The sequence below is a fragment of the Camelus bactrianus genome, chromosome 19, assembly GCF_048773025.1.
Source record: "Camelus bactrianus isolate YW-2024 breed Bactrian camel chromosome 19, ASM4877302v1, whole genome shotgun sequence".
Lineage (NCBI taxonomy): Eukaryota > Metazoa > Chordata > Mammalia > Artiodactyla > Camelidae > Camelus > Camelus bactrianus.
The window spans coordinates 31,975,534-31,990,783 of NC_133557.1; the positions used below are offsets into that span (position 1 = coordinate 31,975,534).

At 63.2% G+C, this 15,250-nt stretch overlaps 1 protein-coding gene across 2 annotated transcripts; it reads right to left on the reverse strand.

Moving 5' to 3' along the window:
• Positions 1-55: 55 nt before the first annotated feature.
• On the reverse strand, positions 56-14,887 carry CABLES2 (Cdk5 and Abl enzyme substrate 2). 2 transcript variants are annotated; one of them, XM_074347551.1, is made up of 10 exons: positions 14,436-14,886; positions 6,807-6,878; positions 6,610-6,702; positions 5,234-5,311; positions 4,470-4,578; positions 3,897-4,062; positions 3,435-3,538; positions 3,179-3,285; positions 2,397-2,601; positions 56-2,261 (listed from the first exon to the last, which is right to left on the reverse strand). In XM_074347551.1, the coding sequence occupies exons 1-10, from the start codon at positions 14,867-14,869 to the stop codon at positions 2,121-2,123; spliced, it is 1,509 nt and encodes a 502-aa protein (XP_074203652.1). In that variant the 5' UTR covers positions 14,870-14,886; the 3' UTR covers positions 56-2,120. The 2 variants fall into 2 exon arrangements, with proteins under 2 accessions (XP_074203652.1, XP_074203653.1); XM_074347552.1 differs by lacking the exon at positions 5,234-5,311 and having other exon boundaries at positions 14,436-14,887.
• Between the last annotated feature and the right edge of the window lie 363 nt (positions 14,888-15,250).

A 15,250-nucleotide genomic window follows, 5' to 3' on the forward strand; every position in this document is an offset into this window, starting at 1 on the left:
CCGGCATTTTGTTGTTAATGGTTCACCAGGGCTGATCAGCTGAAGGCCTAGGAAGCATGTTGCAAAACCAAATTTTACTTAAAGGACAAATACATCACTGTTTGCAAACTTCCGTGACACACAATTTGACATTGAGGTCCAACAGCCTGCTTAGAACATTTAAATCCACAGTGCCTGCTGGGGGCTGAGGGGGTGGCACCAGGCCCTTGGACATAGGAACAGCTGGGCTGGCTCTAGAGGGAGAGGGTTTAGGCTGAAGTTTGCCTTAAATACTGGCTTTGCTCGAGTACCACACGGTGGCAGCTCTTGCATTGTTAAAAATAACACACTAAGGGGAAGGTTACAGGAGGATTTGGTAAACGATTAAATCTGACTACATAATCATTCAAACTTAAATTACTGTATCAGCCATTCCGTTTGTATAGAAATTCCCAAGGTGTGTCCCTCAAGGGTAAGTGTAAACCAGGACATATGTTTTGGAAGTCAGTCCCTTGCAGTGCTTGTAACAGGAGTGTCACTAAGACTTGAGACGCTGTGGTGGCAGGACAGGTCACTTTCCAGAAGAGTTGCCTGGGGCATAGCAGCTTCATCCTCCAGGCCCCCCTTGGTGCACATCGGGGTTTGGGGGGCCATCTTAGGGAGGCAGGGAAGAGGCACTCCTCAATAAGGGTGGGATACAGATTTGGGCTTCAAGCGCCACCCTACAGTCTCCCAGGAAGTGAGCGACTGAGGAAGGAGGAGCAGCAGCCAACAGGGTGGGAGCGGGTCTGCAGGTGGCCCCCTGCACCTCTGCTGCGGTCTAGGCCAAGTTGCTGGTGGTTGAGTGCAGTGATGAGGGCTGGCATCTCCCTGCTGCAAAAGCACCAGTCTGCACAGATGGCATGTAGGGTGGGCTGTCCTGGGCCCCTCCAGTGACAGGTTGATAGGACAGCAATGGGGAAGCAGCTTAATGGCCCAGCCAGCATGGTCCTTTCTTAGAGCAGCTGACCCATGAAGGGAGAAACTCCAGTCCTCGGTCTTCGGTATTTCTGGTGGGGCCATGAGCAGAGATGGCGCGGAGGAGCTGACGTGGGCACAGACCTGCCCTTGGGATCTGCTTGGGGCGGGCTGCACTGGCCAAGGCGCTTCTTCTTCCTGCCCTGGGGGAAGGCACAGGCACCAACCCGTTGGAGAGGCAGGGCTGCGAGGTTAGTCTCCCTGCTCGAGGGTCAAGTGTGGTTCAAGTCACAGCTTCGGCAGACTGCATTTAACCAGTTTTTGTTGCCTTAAAAAAACCCCACATCCTAAGTGACAATAAATAAACTGTTTCCTCCATAATATTGCTTAGGAAGATCAAGAGCCGGCAGTCCCATCGTCCTGAGGGTTCCCAGTGTCACGGGCAAGAGGGCTTTTCCTGGTGAGAGGCGAAGGGTGGACCCCCGCCCGGGGTGGGCGAGGATGTTGAGGGGTGTGACACAGGATTTCACAGTGACGCGATCCTCAGAACAGGTCCGAGAGTAGGAGACGAGATCAAGCAAACCAGAGCCTGCTCTCGTGGCTGAGGCTGATGCCCGAGCTCTGCCTGTGGGCTGCGGGGAGGTGAGTGGACAAGCCCCAGGGGCTGGGCTGGGAGGCAGCCAGGCCGATGGGGCGGGGCTGGGGTGGCCATGTTCCACAGTGCAATTTCCACACCGACCGGAACTAGCCAAGACTGATGCTTCAACAGGTGAACTCAGCACTTCAGTGTGTTGAGGGAGATCTGGAAACCCAGGTCGCTACTGAGGTGCTTGTGCTGTGGCCATGGCAGCCTGCAGAAGGCCGGGGCACGCCCAGCAGGAAGGAGACGCTGCGAAGTCAGGATTCGCTGCCACACGTCGCCAACCAAAGCCCTGGTGCCAGACGGTCTCGGGCACAGGGAGAAAAGACACAGCGACAGCCCCACGTTCCGCCCCTGGGAGATCACAGGAAGGTGCCTGAGAGTGTGCGGCGGCGCATGTGCGCTGGGATGAGAGCGGAGTCCCCAGGAAGCAAGGCTGGGAAGGAGGAGCAGCACCAGCCAGGGAGGCTGGGCGCCCGCACCGCAGGGCCCGGAGCCACCCCGGGCCCATGCGCGTGCTGCGGCGCCGGGGCGCCGGGCCAGGCTAGAACTGCTGCGTGAGGCGTCGGTAATGAGGCAACACCTGGCTCTCGGGAAGGTACAGAGCGAGTTCCAAGGCCACGAGCACGGTGAACTCAAACCCGATGAGGTCCCGTCTGTTGAATCGAAACCTCTCTTCCAACTTCTGTGTTGAAGAGCAGGGCGAGGCGGAGTGAGCGGCGGGTCCCGCCGGGCCGGGCTGGGCTGGGCGAGGGCGGGCAGGGGCAGGTGGGGCAGGGCGGGGTGGGGACGGGGTTGGGGGGGGTAGACAGCCACTCACGTCGATGAGCTGCTTCACGTCGTTCCTGCGCAGGTCGCTGCTGATCTTGGCGGCCAGCAGCACGCAGGCGCCCGCGCACAGCTTGCGGGTCTGCTTGTTGAGCTTGCCCTGCAGGACCAGCTTCTCGAAGTACACGTAGGCCATGGACACCGTCACGGGCTCCAAGCCACACTCCTCAGACAGGTTCCGCATTTCTCGTTTTAAACTGTGGGTTCACACAGAGCCAAGGCTGTGGGGCCAGGAGTGGCTACACCCTCCTGAGGGATGTGCCTTCCAGCACCCTTCCCCGGAGGGCAAGGCCCAGCCCCAGGGCTGGCTGTGCGGGCAGCAGGCCAGTCCTGGCCTCCACTTGCCCCTCGCTGGGGCTTGTGGCACCCAACTGTCCTCAAGGGGGCCTCACAGAGGACAGAGCAGGGCATGGGCCAGTGTGGGGTGCAACTGGCAATGCAAAGGCCCTGAGGCATGGGTGTGCTGCAGTGGAGTCTGGACCAGGTGCTGTGGGGCCTTGGTTTCCTCCCCTGGGAGGGGGGACGGTCACAGCGGGGATGGTGCAGTGGGTGCCAGCCAGGAGGGCGCCGTGGGAGTAGGTGTGACATGCACTGGGGGCCTGCCTGGGGGAGGCCGCAAGGGGGCTGCTGCTGCTGGCTTGGCCGGAAGGCATGCGGGTGGGCTTGGGAGGGGTGCCTCTGGGTTTGTCCAGCTCAGGAATCTACCCAAAATGGGAGGTGAGGCCCATGTGCTGCTGCGGTGGGCCCGGGGACGCCCGCCTCGACCCTCCTCACCTCCTGATTTTGCTCAGCGTCAGCTTGATGTGTGGGAACTTCTCCCGGAAGGTCTCGTTCATATCCTTCTTGAGGTCGGAGGGTTTCACGTACTCTATCACCGTGGTCTGCAACAGAGAGGGGCCAGGCCCACGCAGCCGGGCGCCCGGTTGAGGCCTGAGTGACTCAGGGCGAGGGCTGACCCAGGTGTGTGCCAGCACCGCTTCCCGACGCATGCGCCCCTCGGCGCAGCCCAGCCCCGGCGGCGGCCCCGTACCATGTAGGACGCGAAGATGAGGACACGCTTGTGCTTGCCGCAGGGCCACTGAGGGTCATCCAGGAGGTCGGGGTTGTACTCTAGGGTATCCCCTGCGTCAGTCCCTGCAAGCAGAGGGCAGCCCTGACCCACCATGAGCCCTGCGCCCTGGTCAACAGCTTGTGCCAACCCGAGCCTCAGTCAGAAGCTGTCTGGAGCCAGGGAGCAGCTGGGGCTGAGGGCGTCACTGTGGACCAAGGGAGTGACACTCTGGGGTCCAGGGGCTCCCCCTCCCCTAGGGCTGAGTGGGAGGATGGACGTCCTGACAAGGAAGGACCCCCAGAGCCATCAGTGGACCCCACTCCCCAAGCCTGGACTGAGCACTGTGGACTCCAGTGTGACTCACTGGTCTGCCTGCCACGTGGCGCCCCTGGTCCAGCGCCTGTGGCTGCTCACCCTGCATGGTCAGGGCCCTCAGGCTACCTAGTTCCGGGCCGGCTGGTGTTGCCCGGGCAGGGGCTGGTTTACATCTTGACCCCGGCAGAGTGCGGGGGACGCTGGGCCGGGGTGGAGGCGGCGGGCCATGGCTGTCCGGCTTGAGTGTCACCAGGGCATTGGTGGGGTACAGGAACTTGGCGTAAGACACAACCTGGAAAGGCAGTGGGTTGGGCTCAGCCCCATGACCCCATCCAAGACCAGAGGTCAAGCCAGCTCCCCTCTGCTCCTTCCTGCGGCAGGAAGGCCCCGCACAAACGCTCCCACATGCAGACCAGGAAGGGACCCTGGCGGCTCATGCCGCCAGGACCGCCGCTGCTCGCTCCGCGAGCCCCCCATCCCTCACCTGGGGTCTGCAGCCGGGAGCTTCGTCCTGCCTCCGAGCCCCGACCTCCCACACCCTCACCGCCCAGCTGCCAGAGGCGGCAGGCTCGCCCCACAGGCTGCGTGGCTCCCTCCCACGGATACCTTGCATTTTAGAAGCTTGAACTGCAACGACCTTGAGCCCACCTCCTGGATACACTAAGTCTCCCCGCCGCTGAGTGCAGCGCCAACTCTTACCTTTCCGTCCGCTCCCAGCTCGACACCTTCCAACTGAAACACCATCTCTGAAGACACGGAAATGCCGCCGGACGGATGCCTCTGCTTCTGGCTGTCCCCCCGCAGGTCACTGCAACGCACAGAATGGGGTGAGCTGCTGGGCCCCCCACCTCCCCACACAGGCTCTCCCTCTGCCACGCCCTCCGTGCCTGCCCAGGTGCTACTGGTTTTCTCACTGAGGGAAGAGCAGCACTGGCCTCAGCGGGGACACAGGGAAGGACCCCTGTCGCAAGAACTGTCCGCAACCTGCTCCTTCCCGGGGCCCAGGCACTTCCTGTTCACACTCCCTGGAGGTGGGCCAACCTCCACTCCATCCAGCTCGCTCCCCAGGTGTGTGCCCTCCACCTGCAGCCATGCCCTCGGCCAGCTTGGCTCAGCCCACGGGGGTAGAGGGCTTCCTCCCAGCCTGTTCTCGTGCCAGGTCACGCTGTCCCCACCCCGACAGCCATATCCCTCTCCCCAGTTACGTGGGGACACAGCTGCCTGGGCTGGTCACAGGGATGTACGGCAGTGTCCTGTCTGGAGGGACGTCCCAGGCACCTGCATTCAGCAGCTCACACAAGATAACAAGTGCGGACACGCCCCTCCCAGAGAACCTGGACCCAGATGGCCTTCAGAACTCCCGAGAAGCTTCGGTGGAAGCTGGCCTGCTGGCCCCTGCGTGAGGCTGCCATGAGTGGGTGCAGCCAGACCAGGCCCCTGCCGGGTGGGGACCAGCCTCTCACCTGACCCGCAGGCCTTCTCCATACGGCAGAACTGAGAAGGCTGCACACAGGGACCTCTTGGCACAGATCAGCACGATCCTGAGGGGAGGATGGGGGTTAGAACAGGGCAGCAGGGGTTTCTAGGGGTCCTTCCTGCCTAGACTCAGGTGATGGGAACTGCCCCAGTGTCCAGGGGGCTCTCAGGTCAGGAGGCCCAGGGCTCGCGGTGAGTCCACCTGGCTGCTGGCTCTCCCTGGTTTCCTCCAGGCACTCAACAAGGGCATCATGTCTTTTCCAGTCAGTGAGCACGCAACCTCCACGTGATGCGCTACATGGAGGGTCATGCCTGGTCCCGTGCAGGTGGAGGCCAGGCTTTGGAGGACATGAGAGGCAGAGGTGCCCAGAGGATGTTCAGTTCAGGGAGTCTGTCCTCAGCATCCCGGAGGGACAGGACCCTAACAGGTCCAGAAAGTGCCCAGTTCTATGTCCTGAGCCAAACTGTCCTGAGGGGCCATTGCGTGAGGGACACAGCAGGAAGGATGGCCTTCCCTTCCCTCTGGGCATGGCTCTGCCTGGCCCAGCCTCAGTCTAGCAGGGAAGACAACAGTGGGAGACCCACTGCCCTTTTCTGGCTGTGACAACTGGGCACTGGGGCCCACTGAAGCCAGCTCAGTACTCAGGCCCAGGGCCTGCTCCTCATACCAGGCCACACCTGTCCTGCTGGGGACCATGCTGGGGCATCAGGGACCGTCCAAGCTACGGCCACCGCTGGGAAGACACAGCACTCCCCGACCAGGGCTGCCTGCTGGAGGCCTGCGCACGGCCTCCAGCAGGAGAAGGGTCTGGGGACCCTCTGGGTCAGGAGAACGAGGATGATGCCTCAGGACCTGCAGGGTGGGGTGTGAAGGATGTGGGGTACGAGGGACATGGGGCGTGAAGGACAGGTGACAGGAGCGGCCCCCAAAGGCCCCTCACCCAGCACCCACAGACACAGGGCCTCCGAGGGCTGTGCTGGGCCCCAGCTGCACTCGGCACCCCAGTTCCAGGAGGACGGGTCCCCTCTGTGCTTCCCAAATAGAGCAAGGCCTTCTCTCCTGGATGCCCCTGCCCATCCCCACTATCTCCACTGTGCCTGCACCTCAGCACGCCTGCTCAGTGGTGGTCCCTGCTGGGTGGCTCCTCACCCAGGACGCACCATGGGCCCTGGAGCTCAGTGAATGTGGGGAGTAGGGTAGGGAGGTGATGGGGAGGAGGGTCCACTTCTAAAAGAACATGGGGCGGGCTGTGGGGATGAGACTTGTGCACTGAAGGAAGAAAGGGCTGCTGACGAGGGCAGCCCGGGCCCACGAGGTTAGGGGGCATGGAGGGCAGCCCCGGCCTTGGCCGCCGGGCGGTACCTGCTGCTCTTGGTGTCGTACTGCCTCATGTTCTTGATGAAGTGAGTCTTCTTCAGGCCTTTGTGTCTCGGGGACCCGGATATGTGTTTTGTCCTGCAGGTGAAAAGCAGGTCACTCTTCCCCTCTGGGACTCTCTCTGGCCCTAGGTGAGTGGCAGGGGCACAGGTCTTGGGGTGGCCGGCAGCGGGGCTCCTTACCGCTGAACCGAGGCACATCCCACTGTGTCTTCCAGAAACTCGAGGGAGCAGCGCTGGGAGGCGATGCGCCTTCTGTGAAGAGGAAACCGCGGGGCCTTAGGATACACACCGGGGGCTGCCCTGCAGGCCCTGCTGCAGAACCAGGGCCACAGGCCCCACAGGGTGCCACCTGCTACTCAGGTACCAGGCTCCCCTCTGGGAAGGGAGGCCCCCCAGGCCACAGGGACAGAAGGCCATTGGGTCTGCGGAAAGGTGTGCGTGCTGGGCCACCCAAGGCCCAGAGTTTGCTAGAAGAATCTGAGGGGGACACGGCACTGGAAGGGGTGGCCGGCTGTACCCTGGTCTGCCGGCCGCCTCTCGGAGTTCAGCCCACGGGTCCCAAGAGCCCTCTCAGGCCCAGGACTGGTGGGGCAGGCCACGCTGGCCCACAGCGGGCTGGAGGCAGGGAGAGACACTTCTGTAAGGTCTCTGCAGGTTTGAGGGCCCAGGTGGAAGCCCCGGGAAGGGGGTGTGGTGGGCTGGGTAAGGTCCACTGATAGCTCTGCAGGACTGGCCCTCAGGTGAGCACCTGTCCCGCCAACCCTCCTCTGCCCACCTGGGGATGCAGCGGCCAAGAAACCCGCCTGGAGCCATCGCCAGTGCTGATAGCCCTGCCTCGGCCCCACAAGGGCCCTGTGCACACCCCGCCCCTGTCCCCAGCACAGGACACCCAGGAGCACTTGGAGGCGACGCAGCCTGCCCACTGTCTGCCCTCCGCTCCCTGCACGCACCACAGCCCCCCACCAAGGGCCCCCAGAGCGCTGTTCCTTTGGTCTGGAATCTTCCTTCTCTAGCTCCTCCAGTGGCTATGTCCTCCCCGACTTTAGACTCAGCTCATATGTGGCCCTCACTCCCTCCAGGGCAGCTGCAGCCCTAGCACCATCGCTCTCCTGGGACCACTCGTGCCTGTCACCTGGCGGAAGACACCGGACACCGTGCTTGGCACTCTCCTGCCTCCATCCCCAACTGAGCATCAGAGGAGCCAATGGGTTTCCCGTCGGCCAACAGCTCCTCCTCACCATGGTCTAGGCCCAGTGGCTGGGATTCTTCTTGGAGCAAAGCCCTGCCCAGTGACAGGGAGCAGAAAGCTTGTTAACTAGCACTTCCACCAGACCCGTGCTGAGGAGGCTCTGAGCATCTGGGCATGAGGCCCTGTGGGCTGGGGGCACGGCCTTAGCCACTCCTCAGGAGGGGACACATGTGGCCTCAGGTCAGGCCTGAGACTGAAGCCCAGAGACCCACAGATGTGCTGGGTGGCCAGGGAGGAGCGTGTCCCAGTACCCACAGGTGACTGAGGACTAGCTGCCCGATGACAGGGGCTCCTACCAGCCCTCTGAGGTGGGGAAGGTGCTAGGGTTGTCCCAGAGACAAACAGATGTTTGGTCTGGTTCAAAACCATTCTGGGTGGGGGCCTTACCAGGGCCTAACACGTGCTAGGGAGCTTGGGAGGGCAGCCTTCCACCCAGTGTTGGGCCCAGAAACCCAGAGCGGGCTGCACCCTCAGGTCAAGGCCACCACCGTGGTCTAGGCCAATGTGCACATTTCACCAGCAGGCACCGCTCAGGGAAAAGCCGTGAGGGTGGGCCCTGCTACCCTACTGCTCCAGGGTGGGAGGCTCCTGGAGCTCAGGGCCCGTGGCCTACGAGACACAGCAACACGGGTCCCGCACTCAGCACAGGCTGGGCAGGGGCCCAGGGCCTGGGTGTCAGAAGCAGCCACTTCAGTAATAGCATGAGCTCCATCTGGGCTCAGGGAGGTGGGGGGACAGCGAGGAGGACTCGTTGCCGAGGGCCCACCTTCCTCGCAGCAACTCAAGGACCCTCCTCCCAGCAGGACCCCTGGTTTACAGACGAGGCCTGGCATGGTCAGGCTACCTGCTGGGGTCCAGGCCACCATGAGCCAGTGTGTCTGCCAGGAGCTGGGGTGTCACGTGCTGGGGTGTGACAGCCGCCCCCTCATGCCACTGCTCAACTGCAGCTGGTGGCATGAGGGGCGCGGCACCTGCCCGAGGTCACACAGCCGGGCTGTCACCCTGATACAAGGTCCAGGCTCTAATGAAGCCTTTTAAGTGATAAGGCAGCAGGAGCTTATCGAAAAGAAACTAGAACTGAGCACAGACCTAAACCTAGGCAAGCGCTGGCGCCCCACAGCGGCCCTGTCTCCAGAGAAGGGATGCTCATCCGCCCGCCCCGCCGCCTGTGAGGGAGGAGGGCACCGGCCAGGCCAGAGGGAGGGTGCCTGGGGGAGACGGGGAAGTGCAGGAGGCCTCAGGTAAGGGCACCTGGGGCCCAGGCCCAGCCAGGACAGCAGGGAGGGAAGGAGGGCGGCGGGAGGCTGTGTCAGGCAGACACCCAGTGTCCCAAGAGGCCCGGGGCGGGGCCAGGTGAGGCAGGCCTGCCTGGAGAGAGCGCCCACCGGAGGAGGACGCGCGGGCCCTGGGCCCCGGCAGAGAAGCCGGCCTAGCAGGGGCGGGACCGCCCCTGGAAAGCGGCTGGGCTCAGTGGCCCCGCAGAGCGCAGAGCGGCCTGGCCTGGCTTCCCCTGCCTCGTCTCCTCCGGTAATTTCCCGGCTGGCCTGTTGGCTCCCACACACCTGGGGCCTTGTCCGCAGGCTGCGGAGGCCCCTGGCACGCTCCCCCGCCCACCAGGCTGCTGCCCAGGGCCCGTCTGAGCTCTGCCGCCCAGCTCGCCCTGTTCATTCCAGTCACTGCAGCACAGATGTCTCTGGTCCCACCAAGCCCGAAGATCTGACCCCAGCTGGTTTTGTGGATCTGACTTTGAGGTGTTCCTCTATCTTTCCTTCCTTGTAAGTGTTTTACATATAAATTCAGTCCTCACGACCCACAGTTTCCAGGTGGCAAGACTGAGAGCTGGTGAGAGGCGGGGCTGCAATCTGTGCCCCAGCGGGCAGTCTGGGCACCGGCCCCCTTGGCGCAGCCTTGGCCCCTTGACCCTTCCCCCCCCCCGGGGGGGGCCCTCCTGGCCCTGGCGGGTGAGCTGGGATCAAGGCTGCTCCTACACCGTTTTCTCTGGGCCCCTTTTCTGAGCTCAGCCTGTGTTGCCGGTGATGCTATGACAGACCAGGCCAGCCAAGAGAGGGGCCCCTGCTTTCACCCCCGGCCCACCTCCCACTCCACAGGACCCAGGGTGTGAGGGAAGAGGACACCCTGCAGGCCGCTGGCCGGCACGGGAGGCCCAGGTTTGCAGACCCCCTGCTTTCTGAGCTCAGGTGCAGTTACTGAGGGGTCGGGGGTCAGGGGCACACGTGATCCCTGCGTCTCCCCAAGCCTGCCCACTGCTCTCACTCACTCTCAGAAGTGCCCCTTTACAATCAGGGACCCACACTCCCTTCCCCCTGAGACGTGCTCACAGAAAAAGAAACTGCTACTTTTTAGACACTGTTTCGAGCATCTGATAAAGTTCCTTCTCTTTGTAACTGAAAACCCCCAGGCAAGCAGAGAAGGGCTCCTGTCTCGTCTGAAGACCACCCAGTCCCAGCCAGGGGCCCAGTGAAAGGGCTGCTGGAAGTGGGATCAGACTGTCTGAGCTCCAATGGCCGCCGCTGCCAGGAGCATGTGGGCAGTGTCTCGTCCAGCTGCCCCCCCCCCCCCCGCCTGAGCAGGGGGCCTGGCACATCGCAGGCCCTTGTGCCTACCTGCTGAATATGTGGGTGGTCCTAGGTACCTCGTCCCACCAAGTCCCTGCCAGGCAAAATGAAACCCCCAAATTCCAGCGGTCCTGGGGCTGGTCTCAGCAAGGCCTCTGGTTCCCCTCCAGCCTCCAAAATCAATGACAGGAACAAACTGCCAGATGCTACACTGAAATTGCTTTAACTTGGACCACAAGGTGGCTGCTGACCAAGACAGCAACTAAGAGCCCAGGCCCTTTCTCAGAGCCATCCCTGTGCGGGCCCTCCGGGACGGCGAGGGTCTCTGCTCCCAGCTGAGCCGGCAGCATCCTGGCCTTGCCTCCCGCCTTGCTAGTGCCGGGGATGCTAGTGAGGGCTGGTGTCCTGTGTCCCCCAAAATACACGTTCAAGTCTCAACCCCTCTTGACTGTGACTATGACCACATTTGGAAATAGGATCTTTATAGGTGTAATCAGGTTAAGATGAGGTCGTTAGGGTGGCCCTGACCCAGTGACTGAGGTCCTCATGAGGAGAGGGAAACACCAGGTGAAGACAGAGACTCAGAAGAAGCTGTGTGAAGATGGAGGCAAAGACTGGAGCGTCGCAGCCATAAGCCCAGGACACCCGCACCAGGTCGGGGAGGCAGGGAGGATGCCCTCCAGAGCCCTCACAGGGGCCCAGCCCCGCCCCACCCTAACCGCAGGCCCATGGCCTCTAAGACTGTGCGAGGAAACCTGCTGCTGTTTTAAGCTGCCAAGTGTATGATGCTTTAGTCACGGCAGCCCCGGGCTCCCACAGAGAGGAGAGGGCGCTGATGTGACGGCGGAGGAGGTGCAGGGGCCTGGCAGGGGCAGAGAGAGCACCTGAAGGCCTGTTTCCAACCCAGCCGAGGAAGCCCGGAAACCTGGTGTGCTCCTGAGTGTTAAGGGCCCACCGCGTTGAAATGAGAAGAAACGCTGGGTTAGAAGTTCTGGGGAGGAAAACACAGATTCTGATGATCTGCTCACTGGCATAGTGGAAAAAGCCACACCAGACTGTGCCCTGGGTGTGAAACATGAATTCCCCACCACGGACCAAGCCATGAGTGCTCCCTGGGCAACGTGGATGTAACTAGTGTCTCCGGTGACCTGGCCCCGCCACTGCCACCCTTGAGGAGCCGTTGCCATTCACCCGACCTCACAACAGCCCCTCCAGGAGGTAGTGCTTAACGTAAACCCATTTCACACAGAAGCAAACTGAGGCTCAGAGGAGCCATGCTACCTGCTCAAAGTGGAGCTGGAATTCCAACCCAGTCTGTTCCTAGAACCTGTATCAAACCGCCGCACTCGCGACACAGGCCTTGGAAAGAGAACCTTAGAGAATTCTCTCCGTTCCCCGAAACAACTGACCTTCCAAGTCCACAGCCTGCAGCTAGCAGCCCCCTTTGCGAGACCAGCCACCCTCCTGCACTCAGCAGTGACTGCCTGTGGCCCCCTCCAGGCCTGGGGAGCACAGACACGGACAGCCCCACCCTGAGAGCCCACAGTCTGTCAGGGGAGGGGCAGTGACGCTCAGACACAAGGGCTGGGCCCTGCGCTCGGCTGCAGAGCCCGAGGGGCGTATTCTGCATGGGCAGGTGTCGCCCTGAAGAGGGGAGAGATACCTGAACAGGATTTGAAGGCCAAGTGGGAGGGAGGGGCAGGAGAGGGCTCACTGTACAGGTGGGGCCAGGCGAGCTGGAGGGAGATGGGGACCAGGGAGGGCACAGTGGGAACGCTGGAGGGCACCCAACTCACACCACATCCCAGCTGGTCCCCATGTCCTCCAGGGCGCTGGACCTGCGCATTCTCCAGAAACAGCGTGAGCACCCTTGCCAGGCCAGGCTCCTGGTTCCCGCTTCATCGCAGCATCCACCCTCTTGGAAGCCCTTCCACTAGAACGGCTCCGTGGGGCTGGATGCTGGCCTGTCTGGTTCACAGGACCTGGCCCACAACGGGGGCACCTACAGTGTTTGCTGAACAGTCTGTCCAGCACCACACACAGGACCCAGGACTGGGACAGGAAGACAAAGCTGCACAGCGTGGGCTGGCTGCAGGTCCTTGCACGGCAGGCCCGGCCCTGGAGGGGCACCGAGTGGCTGGAACAAGACCTGGCATGATGAGGGGACCATCCTCTGGCTGACAGCCGCCAGGAGATATGACTATTTTGTGGGATGGTCTGCCAGCCAAGAACAGGCTGGCCTTGGGGCTCCGTTTTTAAAGTGGTCTGATTTCCATCAAGAAAATAGTCTTCTTGATACCAGCCCTGTCAGATAAGCAGTTCCGTCTCCCCGGGGACAAGGGAAGGGTGGTGCCTGGCTGCCACATTTGGGGCAAGCTGATCTCTCTGTCCCAACAGGCCCCCAACCCTCCCTGGAGCCTTGGCCAGGCCTGGGGACAGGGTCAGGCCACGCATCCTCGCGGCCTGTGCAGGAGGCAGCTGCTTTTCTTATTCCACCCACGAAGCGTGACGGCGGCCTCAGGGCCATTCAGAAGAACTCTGAATGTAAAGTCAAGGAGTCCGGCCAGAAGCACTATATTCGGGACTCAACCCTCCCAACCAGAAGTCCCTTAGAAGACCCATCACTTTGACCCTCCTGAGGGCCAGGGGTGTGAGGCAACTGCAGCCAGTGCAGCTGGGATGACCTCCAGGTAAGGAGAGCCACCTCTGGACACCAGGGAACTGTGGTGGCTTCGAGGTGTCAACCACCCTGGGGGGCACCAAGCTGCAAGACTCTGCACTCAGCCCCTCCCCGCACACTGCCAGGGCCTGTCCCAGAGCAAGCATGTCCAGAAGCTGTGTCCCCAGACAGTGGCCCTTGAGAAGGGACTTTGGCGAGCAGCCAGTCCTGGTCCCAGACCCAGGAACCACGTCACTCCTCAAGGTGAAGGTAGGGAAGCAGTGCTCAAGGGTACTGGAAACTGGAGCTTTGCAAGTGGCTGTGAAAGGGTCTCTGGGCGAAGAATGTGAGGTGTCCAGCAGCTGCACTCACCCTTGGCAGGGGGCACAGACAAGAGGGGCAGAACTCGGGGAAGGGGTGTCACTCTAAGATGGGCTGAGGGGTTCTCAGAAATGCAAGCAGGGCAGGGGCAGTAACTGCAACCTGGGATGTGACAGGCCCAGGAACCTGAGCTCGAGGGGACAGTGAGGGCAGGGACTGGCGGTGGGGGCTCCAATGACCAGCGGCTGTGGCATGGAGGGCTGGGAGGTCTGGCCGGCTGCAGGAGACTCTGAGGCTAGACGTCACAACGCAGGGAAGCTCCCTGGGCCACACGGAGCGGGTCACCCAGTTCAGAGAAGCAGGGGATTGTGTGGGGATGTTTGTGAGTCCCTGTGTCCATGGGACTCATCAGAGTGGTTGGGGAGGGGGTGTGTCCAGAGCTGACAGGGCTCTGTGTCTGGGGGCTGATAAGAGCTGAGGGAACCCTGACCCATGTTCAGGGGCTGACAAGATTAAGAGAACCCTGACCCTTAACTCTGGGGACTAACACGGCCCAAATGAAACCTTCACATCCATGTTCAGGAGTGGTGACAGAGCCCCTGATGACCCTTGGCTCTGACATCTCAGGCTGATGGGGCCCGGGCGACTCCCTTCCAGGGCTGGCAAGGCCCAGGATGCCCCAACCCTCTGTCCCTTGTTGACAGGGCCAGAACACCCCAACTGTGAGTCTGGGGCTCACCTACTGATCTCCAAGTTCTATGCCGACAGACCACCTAACCCTGTGTCAAGGGCTCATCCAGATCCCCTAGAGGTCACCTGAGCCCGCCCCCACCCCCTGCTGTGCTGGTGGCCCCCAGGTCACCCCCACCCTGTGCTCTAGGCTGTCAGGCCCCAGGGCCACCCTGCCCAAGCTGGGCCCCAGGTGATTCCACCAGGTGACCCCAACCCCTGCGCTGACCCAGCCCCCGGCCCACCCGCCCGCAGGTGACCCTGACGGCACTCACCTCTGGCGCTGCCCGTCCAGGCCCAGGCCCAGGCCCAGGCCCAGGCCCAGGCCAACGGGGGCGGGCGCGGGGCTGAGCAGGCCCTGGGGCGCCGAGGCCCTGCTCGCGGGACCGGGCAAGGGCAGGCCGGAGGGCGGCGCGGGCGGCGGCGGAGGCGGCGGCGGCGGCGGCGCGGGCGGCTCGCGGGCCTCGGCCGGCGGCGGGGGCGGGGGCGGGGGCTTCTCGCTGCCCGGGCCCAGGCTCGGGGGCCGCCCGTCCAGGGAGATGTTGTTGAGGAAAAACAGCGCGGCCTGGCGGCGCCGAGAGTCCCCGCGCCTCCGCGGCGCCTGCGGCGGGGCCCTGGCGGCGGGGCCGGGGCCGGGCCCGGCGGCCGGCGCGGCCCTTGCAGGGCCGGAGGACGGGCCCGGGGACCCACCCGCCGCGGCCGCGGCCATCCTCCGACTGAGCCCGCTGGCCGCCCGCAGCCGCCGCCACCGCCCGCGCACGCGCCGGCGCCCTCCACCCATTGGCCGGGGCGCGCTCGCATGCAAATAAGCCGCCGCCGCGCCCGCCCATTGGCCAGTGAGGCGCCCTGGGCGAGGCGCCCTGGGCGGTCCGCCCGGCTCGGAGGCAGCTCTCCTGGGTCCTAGAGGCGGTTATGACGCGGCTCGGGGGACCCGGGAACCGCGCGTCTGCCAGCCGGGCTGCCCCGCGGGGCCTGGCTCGCGGCAGAGCGGCGGCGGCGGCGCCGCGAGTTCGAGTCCCTTCCTCGGAAGCCGCGGCCCGGGGGCGCAAGTGCCTTGTTCCACTATCTGGGCTGCGGCGTTCGTGGCCAG